General features: G+C 34.6%; 1 protein-coding gene across 4 annotated transcripts in view; it reads right to left on the bottom strand.

Annotated features, from left to right (window-relative positions):
* The window catches only part of LOC113808297 (serine-rich adhesin for platelets), a 44138-nt gene that overhangs the window by 17539 nt on the left and 14099 nt on the right, over positions 1 to 12500 (bottom strand). For all 4 annotated transcript variants that reach the window (XM_027359665.2, XM_027359667.2, XM_027359666.2 and 1 more), the window contains exons 4-5: positions 10166 to 11047; positions 4599 to 4817 (exon numbers count right to left, since the gene is read on the bottom strand). In XM_027359665.2, the coding sequence (XP_027215466.1) occupies positions 4599 to 4817; positions 10166 to 11047 (1101 nt within the window). The remainder of the gene's footprint in view (positions 1 to 4598; positions 4818 to 10165; positions 11048 to 12500) is intronic.

Genomic DNA, 12500 nt, shown 5'->3' with positions numbered 1-12500 from the left:
AATGACAGAGGGACCAGGAGCCTTGACATCTGAAAATATACTTTTCAGAGAACACTCCCACCTAACCTAACCTAACCTTGACATAAAGATGACCTAAAATTACCTGAACAAGGCCTGACCCTCTACCACAGGACTCATATTAATGGGCAAGGAATTGTTTAAGTAGATATTCACATTTAGTAATCATTGGTATGACCTTTATGATGTAATGGCGATGAATGACAAAAACTGCTATTTTCTCAAAATCATATTTTCACGCATGATAGTAAGGTTAACTTTGTATGTAATTACGCGATTTTAATAATTCTTTTTGCAAAATGATCGTCCAGTTTGTATCTACTAACAGTAGCAAAGTCATGCATTATTTCCACCAAATACATTTTTTACTGAAAAAAAAAAAAAAAAGGCGATTTTTGGACGGAAAAGAAAAGAAAAGAAAAGAAAAGAAAAGAAAAGAAAAGAAAAGAAAAGAAAAGAAAAGAAAAGAAAAGAAAAAGAAGAAGAAGAAGAAGAAAAAAAAAGTTTTTTTGCAAGGTAACTGAAACATTGTCGTTTCAGATAGATTTACATAAATGCTACATTTGGTACTCCTATTTGTTGACTAACTCTGGTCAGAAGGAAACTGCAGTACTATTCACTATATGGAAACCATCATATAATTTTTTTTTTTTTTTTTTTTTTTTTTTTTTTTTTTTTTTTTTTTTTTTTTGCACAAACATTTACGGAGATTTCATAATCAAATTTCTTGTATACAAGCATCACATACCCATGCACTTTGTGTAAAAAAAATATTGACCTAGCTAAAAAACTAAAGTAAGCAGGATCGGATAACGAATTTCGTGATCGTACTGACGACTCTTCCCCTTAACAGAAGGCCTTTTCTTACAAATTTTAAAATTGAAACTAAAAAACAAACAAACATAGGTACACCTTCTTGTTAATAAACAAAGGATGTCACAGAATTTTCATATGATGGACTTCAGTCATTTATTGTGACTTCCTTTATGCCTAACAGTATAGTGTGCCATACAAGAAATATTTTGCATAATTTTATAATTTCCGTTATTTGTTTGCCAAATGAAACCAAACTTGAGATATACCACCTCTATAATGGTAGAAAAAAAAAAGTAAAAAATATCTATAATTCTCACATTAACCCCTATTTGGTCTAGATGACATAAAAAATTTGGCTTGAGGGGTGGAGTCATGGAGTCTTGTCACTACACGAGTGTTTATTTGCACCTGAACTACAGGCTGCACATCCGGGAGTGTCAGCTCATGTAAGCCTAATGCCCTAATTTTGGGCCACATGACTGTAATGAAGCATCTGGATCAGATGGGTTAAGGTTACCCAGATTAGATAGTAATGGTCTCCTTAAATGAATTTCTTACTATTAATTAACTAAATTTCCACAAATATTATTCAATTTTCATTGGGCAATGAGAAGAAGTGTTTATGTAACTGTATATCAAGGGCACATACAAAAATGTTTAAAAAAAGAGCATCATTACAACTATTTGAAATACGAGCAAATCAACACGAAGTCTCCGAGCATGTAAAATCACCTTTTCATCCACTGAAATTTTTTTAAGCTTTACATGCATATACTGAGCAAGTATGTAAGCTCATCCTCATTACACTTGTCCCTACCATATTCCTCGTCCTCCTTGCAGATCTAAGGAAAACCCTATAACTGAAGAATAACTTTGATTCCAGCTTCATTCACCTCAACAATGCTTGCGACTGACTCAATGCCCCAAGAAAAGCAATCACAACCATATTTTAACCCAACACAACAGGCGCCGATTTTTCCAAAATTTATGGTTTGCCATAACAACACATAATTTGGAACTTGCATCATGCAAGGGTGAAATGCTGATCAGGATTATAAACATCCTTGAGTTTCAAAATTAAAATATCAAATTCACCAGAGATGCACCTTTTTAAAATAAACATAACTATTATGCACTTGATAAGATCTGACCATCAATTATCAACATAAAATGTAAGGAAAAGTCCAATCTTATATTTTGGGTATGTATGCACAGAAGACAGTGGATGTGGAACTTGCTCTACAAGACATAAGAAAACAGCCAAATCATGAGAAGTGAATTTCTCTGAAGCCACAGTAGGCTGTGGAACTGGCACACGTGGTTCCCCTCATCCATACAGGTGATCTGGCACTAGGTTATGGCTGCAACAAGGCTGGCTTTATGGCATAACACCAAGAGCAGGTGTGCCTCCAAACCTGTCAACACATGACACTGCATAGCGAACAAATATTTTGTCTTGAATTAGGTGGGTGATACTCACATTTGAAAGCTGCAGTCAGGGATCTGTTCCCACGAAGAGGTACAGAGAGGCAGAGTGAGAGTGTATTAAATGTGAGTCACCTCTTGGCCAAAATACAGCAAAGCAAGATGAACTGGCTCTGAAGATTGCATAGAGAACTCTGTGTGCTTGGTGACCCAAGAGCAGCACCTAATGGAAGGGCTTTACCCACTGTCTAAAGGTTAAAGGACCCCCATACAGTACACTGATACACGACAGCCCAGAGTTGCCGTCCAACCTGTGAACACAAGAAACAGACAACGCCTTGGATTAAAGAGTCAATTTAACTAGAGGACGAGGTTCAAGCTTTGTTACAATCGACCACGTCTTCACTTCAACAGCAAAAGACTCGACTAGGATTGTCGATAATCTAAAGGAAAAAAGAATGAAAGAAAGAAAGAAAGAAAGAAAGGAAAGATAGAAAGAAAGAAAGAAAAAAAAAAGACAGAGAAGACAGAAGACTGAGGCACTTTTCCCAAGTAGATATTAAAAGTCAAGCAAAATGAGTTTATTTGGAGTGCATTCTAATTCAAGATCTAAGAACCATGCAATACTTAGAGCCTGGAACTAAATTTCTTGCATGACACTGTTTCTGTAATAACTACTCTCTTTCTAGAACCAGGAGGAGGAGTACAGAGGAAGAAGACAGAGAGGAAGATATACATGCACTTTATTTAGAATTCCATTCATAGGAAAGAGTTAAAAAATCTTTAGTAAAAATTACAGGATTGTTAAATCTAATCACCAGATGAAGTAAGTACTTTATATACTTGTTGTCAATAAAAAGATATTTCTTATCTTAATTGTAACCAATCCTTTTTCTCTTCTCATTTACTAATACTTTAAGAAAAATTCTACTATCCTTTTTGGGAGGGATTTCCATGACTGACTTTTCTACTTTACATATTTTCTCTTTTAGTCTTAATCTAACATCTGGATATATCCTTAATAAGATACTAGCTAACAGAGCTATTCCTTATTAATGGTATTACTTCTGTAAATGAACTTATTCATAATTTACAAACCATGTAAAAATACAACACTGATTTTAAATAGGATGTGAGTTAATAATTTGCTTGAAGTTTGTGCTTTTCTTTTCCATTACCACTTTCTTCTTTGTTTACAAGTGAGTGGATGGATAACATCTTACTAAACATAACAATAGTAGTAATTAATAGGATTATAATATGAGCACTCCTGAGACAAAGTGGTATATCTATAAACTATGGCAACCTGAGACAGTGCCAATAATGTCATTCTACAGGTTAGTTCTACAGGTTTACATCAAATCATGGCTATCTGATTAAATACACAGCTATCATCAATGCAAGCACTTTCTGTATCTAAACACCTGCAAAACTACAACAGCAGGAAATGAAAGTATCAGAATAAAAACTAGATACTTTCCATTAGGAATGAAGTCATCCCCCTTTGTCTCAGTAGTAATGATATACATCTACAGCCTTTGGGTACCCTATTCCTCATACAATTATGCTCATTTCAATTCTGGAAATTTCTTCTACATGCATACATACCTACGTACAAAATATATATGTGTGTACTGTGTGTGTGTGTGTGTGTGTGTGTGTGTGTGTGTGTGTGTGTGTGTGTGTGTGTGTGTGTGTGTGTGTGTGTGTGTGTGTGTGTGTGTGTGTGTGTGTACAAATAATTTACATATATATATATATATATCATGTATATATATATATATATATATATATATATATATATATATATATATATATATATATATATATAAATAAATACATAGATATATTTATATATATGTGTATACATGTGTATATGTGTATATATGTATATACATGTATATAAATGTATATATATATATGTATATAAATCATACATATAAATATGTTTCTATATGTATATATATGTATATGTTTATATGTGCATATACAGTATATGTATGTATATGTTTATATATGTATATATATGTTTATATATGTATATATATGTATGTATGTAAGTATATATACATATATACTTACACGCACACACACACATACATGTATGAAATAAAACATATATGATGCACATATACACGCAGTATGTCTCTCTCTCTCTATACTTTTCTTCCAGTAAATTCTATTTCCGATTAGGAATTCTGGCAATTTCCCATTATATACTGTGCTTGCTTGGATACATTTAAGCACATCGGAAGAATTACCAATTTCTGTGAGCATTCCAAGCCAACCAACAGCTATGGACATGCAATTTCTACTGTGGCAATTACAGATATTCTTACCTAAAGGAAAGAGATCAGAATTATAAGCGTAGTATTTTTCCCGTAGTGAATGGACCCGTAAGAGAGGCTCGGGGAGAGTGGCTGATGCAGCTCGTGTGATGGTGGGTTGCGGTGGTCTCCGAGGGGGTAGAGTGACCACGCGGGGCTGGTGTGCTGCCACAGAGGGGGGATACGTGGCGGGGCTGGTGACTAGACTCCTACTAGGGGAAGCCGTGGATGCTGTGGGAGAGACAGAAGCTTTTTAGCCTACCTTGCCATTAAGGCTATTCAGGGAACTGGATGGCTATGTTTATGATCATCACAGCTCTTCTTTTTCTTCCCATCATTTTTTTTCTTTCTGTAGACAGGGAAAAGTACAGAAATAAAGAACTAGACAGGAGGGGGTGGGGGGAACAAGGAAAAAAAATATTGTGCTGCTGATTTCTGAACAATGGGATAACCTATGCCAGGGTCACGCATGAGCTCATCTTAATGTAGATACTGTATTTATAGGTTGTATGTAAAAAAATAAACAGATTTCTGTAAGTATGTTTCATTTACATTGATAGATCTTATGGATTTTTTTTAGGACACTGGATCCAGTGATATGACTATTGGGTCAAGAAAAATTTCTCTGATGGAAAGATGACAGAAATATGATATCCCCGAAAATTCTGAGTGAGGGTAGGGGTAAAGGGAATATGCTGTCATGAATGCACAATACTCTTGGAGGAAGATTAGACTAAGTGGGCATCTAAAAAGGGGTTCTTGCATTATTTCCTCCAGTAAATATGAGTGAAATGTTCCATCCATAAAGTATGATTGGTAGAAAGCCAGCACTAAGGACACTATTTCCATGGTCAGGATCTTATTCTTGCCTACTGTGACCAGTAACTCATTGCTCTTGTTATTGTGCAGAATTGTAGACTACCTAGAGGGATAATGCGGACTCCGGGGGCCATTGCAATGAATGTTTTAAAAAATACTCAAAAACTTGAAAAAATTCTCCTGTAATCCTGTAAGCTTTGGTAATCATATTACACAATAGTTTTGCTAAATACGTAATCATATGTAAAATCTCTGACCCCCTACCCCCCCTCCTATATTTACTTTGTCACGTCCATGCAAATATACTCGACATTTATTTATTTTTTTTATTTTTTTTTCTATTTACTTTGGCATTCTCTGGTAGCTAGGTGGCAACTCTGTTTACCCCCCAGCTGATCGCCAAGACTCGGACTCTGGGACTCTGTTGCTAGCTCCTACCTCCATGACACCATCTCGCAGATGTACGCCCTCATCACACAGTAAGGGGACACTACTAATTGTAGATGTTATTTTAGTATTTAATAAACATAATATAATAAGATAAACTTTTCAATCACAGCTGCAGCAGTTGTTTATACATATAAAATACCTTACGTGGTCAGGTCTGGCACTGCGAAGCCTGTGATGACACACGGTACTTCTACATCATGTGCAGTTATTGCCATTAGTACTTTGCACCAGTCACACTTCAGAATACCATGTGAATGCCACATTATATATATATATATATATATATATATATATATATATATATATATATATATATATATATATATATATAAACAATCAACGGAAAAGTATCTTAAACTTCAGATCCCGATATTTCAAAACTACACTTTTGCCAGCATTTTTTTTAAATCTCCAAAAAAGATTTTTGATATTCATGAGACTGAACATTTAGAAAAAAAATAAATTCCCACAAAACTAAAAGGATTTTAAAACTCCGGTTTTTGCAAGTTTTGGGTATTGCTATAGTGTATAGGTGGTATTTTTTTCCAAATGTTTGTTCTATGGATAAGTGTGTTATCAAAAATTTTGTAATTGTTCAAAAACATGTTTTTCTTAAAAGAACAATTTTGACAAATATCAGAGAAAAATATCAAAGTGATTTATGACAATATTTGGTGAAATCTATCTAAAACAAATGTGTTTTGTGTACTTGTACACATGAAATATGCCTTCCATCGAGACTGCCTGGTAATATGTTGCAGCTTTTGAAGAGATCTGTATGTGTACTGAGTATGAAGCACTAATGCTTGAAAATAGCCATATAAATAAGGATTAAACTATTTCGGTTTGTCTTCATCAACTGTTGATACTTTCCAACATTGGTAAATATGATTTGATTTGAAATTTAATATGAAGGGCACCTATAAGTCAGATTTTTGAACTTTGGAGATATAAACAAGATACTGAATATTTAATACTGAAGATGATAGTACACAGTAATATCCAATCTGAAATAAAAATTACATGGAATTTGATCTCGTTTTTACGCGCAGTCTTTGTCTAGAGTTGAAACAGTTACTTTAGGTCTTAGATACCATAAATATGCAAACATCCAACCACACCTGGGCATCTGATGATTTTATGCATTTCTTAGCAAAGATAATGGGTACAAATAATTAACCCACTAACGACGGGTGTCCCACATGTGAGACACCCGAAAAAATAAAACATTGCCAGCATCCCGCCAGTGTGACGCTGTAGTGAGGCTCACACTCCGACGCAGCAGCGGGCCGATTTTGTAGCTGCCCTGAATATCTTATTATCAGCTTCAAAATATACCATCGTTAATGGGTTAAACACCAACTCTACACTTGTTTCCTGTTGAAAATTATTTGATAGGGATAACTAATATATTTTATTCCTTTACATAAAAAGTCAATGCAGGCCTACTAAATGAGGATGATTAAAATGGTTAACCTTATGTGCGTGTTTACATACTTATCCTTCTTGAAATTTATAACCACCCAGTGACCATCTCCCCCTTGCCTCCCCTTGCGTGGAAAATTCTACTTTTGTATTCCATGTACTTCATACATATGCAATTAAAATTCTCAAAATTGAACCACCATGTTGAATTCATGCTAGGACTTCATAACTTGGATGATTTTGTACTGATATTGCCATCCACAGTTTTCCATTACAATAACAATAACAACAACAAGAACAACAACAACAAAAATAATAATAATAATAATTATAAAAAAGGGGGGGGGAGAGGGGTTATCTAGTTTAGATTAGTTATCCCTAAGGAGGTTTATTGGAAATATCAAACTTTACAGACAGAAATATCTATGGTTCCTTTTGAAAATACTAATTCTGATTGACTTGGTTATCATCACATCGCAAAGTATGCTAAATATCTTTTTTTTTTCCCAATGGTTCTCCAAAGTGTTTTTACACAAGCTTCAATACATCACAGTGGTTGTAAATTTTTGTGCGATTCAAATGTGGTTTGTTGCTTTCTGTAGAGCATTGGAATGCTAGGGCTGTGTAGATCTCTGATTTTTGAAATTTGAAATTAATCAAAAAATGTAATTACATAAAACTGAGAATAGTGAACAAAAAGTGGTCTTTATGTCAACCAGTACTTCTTCAAGAAAAGGAAATTAAAAATTGGTCATTTACATGGCCTTAGCACAGATCTAACACAAACAAATTCATTAGGTATATCAGGAAAAAAAATGCGCCCCCTGTGATGTACAGGACAGTAAAAAAACGAAACAAAAGAAGTTAAAATGATATATGAGACCAAGCACAAAAATATACTCCATATCATGTAAAAACAATCCACGAGTTTTCTCCAACTGATACTTCTTTATGATGAAATGAGTAGAGCAAGGTGGGCACTCTCAGGGACAGTCCCCTTAACTAACCTGCCCTCAGTGATGTTATTTCTACCCATTTGTCTCAATTAATCTGTTAATTTTCTGTATCTTACAATAACTCATAATATTTATATTACATTATCAACTCATTCCCTCTGTGTAATTTTGGCCATTTTCTTGTGTTATATTTGGGACGCATATAACAGTATGATGCAGCCAGATAGTAGCATATTGATGCATGTCTTATTCATTATGATAGTGTAATATGCAATATGAGCAGCACAAAATGAAATTTTCACTGAATCATCTGAGTAATGGGCCATGAGCTGTTGAGGCCAAAATGTACTTGAGTGGTAATACAAAATCTGGACTTGTAACCCTAGGAATAAACATTCATATCTAGAAACACAGCAACTCATGTTACCCAGGCATTTTGTCCATGATATAAATATTATGTGAACTATTACTGGTCCCTCTAATTTCCAGTCCTTGATTTTTACCATTAACCCACTAACGGTGGTATATCTTGAAGCTGAAAATAATAGTTTCCGGGCGGCTACAAAATCGGCGCGCGGGACCGGACCAAAAAAACTTGCCATATCATTTGCCTTAGAAGTGATTCATAGATAGTGGGATTTATTAGAGGTCCACAGTGCCCCTTCCTTCTAATAAAACTGGTTAGTTTATCTAGCCCCCTCCCTTCACTACATGTGTCAGATCAATATATTAACTCTTACCAAAGATAGCGTCATTATATGTTTTTCTTTAGATTCAACAAGAGCATTTTGTCAAAATAACTATGACTATCTTAATCATTTACATTCCTACCTATTAGTTCAGAAACAAATTTCTTAAGCTGAAACAGAAAATTCCTATAGCAACAACAATGAAAAAGTATCTACATCTGCATTTTTCTAATGTACTGTTCTTGCTTCCATAACTTAATATCAGCTATCTTCAACTCTACTTGCATTTGCATTTTCTTTGTTTATTTATTATCAGAGTGTAATTTTCCCCCTCTAAAATGAGTCCAAGTCCAACTTTCTACAATAAATATGGTCACCTACAATTTATATGTAAAAAAAACATTGCTTTGTGCATAAAAAAGTATTTGGAAATTACCTAGTTTTCTCCTTTACTACATTATAGATAAACAAATGCTAATAAACAGTATATTAATGGGGGAAAATGATTCCTACAACTCACAAACATAAAAAACTAAAGTGTACCTCTAACAGCCTTTCTTTGAGAAATTTCTTTAGATGACATATCTGTTTACCATTGGTCACTTCAACTCACTGATGTTACCATATTTCTATATATATATGATAAATAATAACTTTCCTTAAAGGTGAGAAAAAAACATATCCATGACTCTTTTTCTTGCAACCACTGTCAAGTTATTGTTTTTCTACTTTTTATTTTCTTGAATTACTCATTTTTCTTTCATCACCATAAAACAACCGACCCTTTTCCCAGACCCTTTTCAGATGTGTTATATTTTGCTACAAACAAAAATACAACTACAGTAGCTGTCATATTCTGAATTTTTGAATGATGCTTAATAGGTATTTTAGAAACTGGGAATTGGTTTTGTTACCGAGTGACATTAAATATTAAATATCAAAATGGAGACAGATAATGAATTAAAAATAAGCAAACAAAAAATAAAACAATGTGCACAACAAATGACTGAGGGAATTTAAGCCACAAAGCAAAACAACAATCTTGTGAAAATGAACAATTAATAATACTTTCGATAATGTTACATTTCAATGGAATGTTATAATTTTCTGATTAAATTAAAATCATAGTAATTTTCCAGTAACTTCACCCTTGCATGACAAGCTTGTATTACAGAATCAAAAATTAACTGCCATTAACAACAAAATAATGAATAAATAAATAAAAAATTGCATAACTTACATATGGAGAAAGGGCGAGCCAAACTGCCAGGCCTGGCTAAGCTGGCCTGTGATGACTTTGGATGAGGCAGGATCCCATGCGAGGATGCTGTGCTTCCTAATTGCTTTGATCCTGCTCCTCCTCCTCCCCTCAGTTGCTCTTCCAATATACTGCTATTTTTGCCAGCTATGTTCCTGTTGCTGCTTCCACTTCTACTGCTGCTGCTACTGTTACTTCGACTACTGCTGCTGCCACCAGAGATTTTGTTATTGTAGGCATAAGAATTTGGTCCCTTTATAGAATTTCCAGCAGGTCCAAGGTTAGACAGCATCTGGGGTGAGGCCATCACTTCTGTCCGTCCGGCTAACCTGCCATGACCTTCTCTTTTCTGTCCTCTTTCCCCGCACTTTGGCTTTGGCTTTGACGACTTAACACTATTTGATTTGCTACTTTGCACTCCATTACTGAGTCTGGCAGCGAGAAGGCCTTTCGTATTATTAATTATCTGGCCAGAGGAAACCACCTTAATTCTTGAGTCATCCATCGCACTCTCTGACTTGCTTAAAGGGCCTGAGGTAAAGTGTTCTCTTTGCGTAATACCGTTTTTGTGGCTGTTCGTGCTGTCACTGCAGTTTGGTTTGGTGAGGCCCAACTTGGCCGATAGTTCTGGGTACAACTTCGTCATATCGAAAGCTCTTGGTTCGGAGCTCTGAAGGGGGCTGGAGTTTGCACGGTGCCGGGTGGCTTCAGTGCGTCCTCGCTGGGAGCTGAGGGAACCTCCCAGCCACCCTCCCCAACGATCCCGACCTTTGGACTGGCTGGTAGGGGAGGTAAAGGTTCCGCTTGCGCTGGTTGAACTTGGAGAAGTTGGAAGGGTTCCACTCAAGCTCTTCGAGGTGGTTACTGTAATGTAAAATTGCCATTTGTAAAATTTGGAAACAGGATGGGGAAGTGAGTAAGAGAATATAACTTCTAAAAAGGATTTCAACCTAAATCGTGCACATCTGAAATTCAAACTATTAATACTTGGCATGTATGTATACAAGCATTGTCCACTGTGATTTTGTTTGCATAAACAGAGTCAATTACTGAACACACACATCTTACTATACTTTTAAAATCTTCCGATAGAAACGTTCTTATTCTCATTACCAACAGCATTGCTAATAATTATAATAATAAAATTGTTGACAGTATTAAAAATATTAATAACAATAATATCATTACAAATCAGAACTTTTTCCTCTGAAAATTCAAGGACTAGGGAAAAAAGATGAGGCCAGGTAGGCCTAGTAAATGACTCGATGAATATACACTTGTGAAGTCTTCTATGTATAAACAAAACTGATAGAACCAAACAACAGTACACACTGCATGTACCAGTAACTGCTGTGTAACAGGAAAAACAGCAAAGTTTTGTGCATAACAGTCTCAGCAAAGGTACCTAAATGGGTTCTTACTTGAAAATAAACAAACAAATACCTTCTTTCTTAACATCTTGGGACACTCCTTACAACTTTTTCCTAGATATCACTATCTAATCTACTTATCCCTATTTTCTATTCTCTTATCTAATCTAACACATATCCTGCAAACTTTTTTCTTTCTCCTTCTTGAGACTTCTTCCAGTATCTACTTACTCCTCATTTGTTTATTGTGCTTTGTAAATGATCTGCATTTAAAGACTTTTACCCACCATTTTTATTGTCAAGTATATACATACATTGTCTGTGAGCATTGTTTATTTTCACACAACTTATTTCATAATCATATCTCCCTGGCTGATTACATATAATTCACTCCTAAAAATCATGTACATGTATGTATACATGTATTTATATATATACAATATATATATTATATATTATATATACATACGCATATATATATATATATATATATATATATATATATATATATATATATATATATATACATACTTATATTCTTTTCTGAATATGTTGATGTTGCATTTTTTTTCATTTTGTGATTCTACAGTTCTTTATAACTGGTATTTATTCTGGTACACAGTATCCAGAGATCTATTGTAATGCATGATAACCTGTCTTCTTCAAGCTCTCGGTTCTCAGTTTTTTGTTTTCCCACGGTGCGGTACCCTTGCTCATTCTATCCCAGTTCTTTGATTGATCTTATATTCCTATGTAACATGCCATAGTTGACCTTCATTAATGATAATGTTTTCAGAGGAGTATCAATGTTATATAACTGTTGGAATACCTCTCAAAAGAACTTAAAAATATAAAAGGTATGGCAGTACTGTAAGAGCAAACAACCAAACAAGGTGATTAGAAAAGATGAATGACTAAACTGTACAATCTTGCCTTAGGAAAGTAAG

This window comes from Penaeus vannamei, chromosome 26 (assembly GCF_042767895.1).
Source record: "Penaeus vannamei isolate JL-2024 chromosome 26, ASM4276789v1, whole genome shotgun sequence".
In the NCBI taxonomy this organism is placed as follows: domain Eukaryota; kingdom Metazoa; phylum Arthropoda; class Malacostraca; order Decapoda; family Penaeidae; genus Penaeus; species Penaeus vannamei.
The sequence above is the reverse complement of the archived record's forward strand: the minus strand, read 5'-3'. Positions and strand labels throughout refer to the sequence as shown.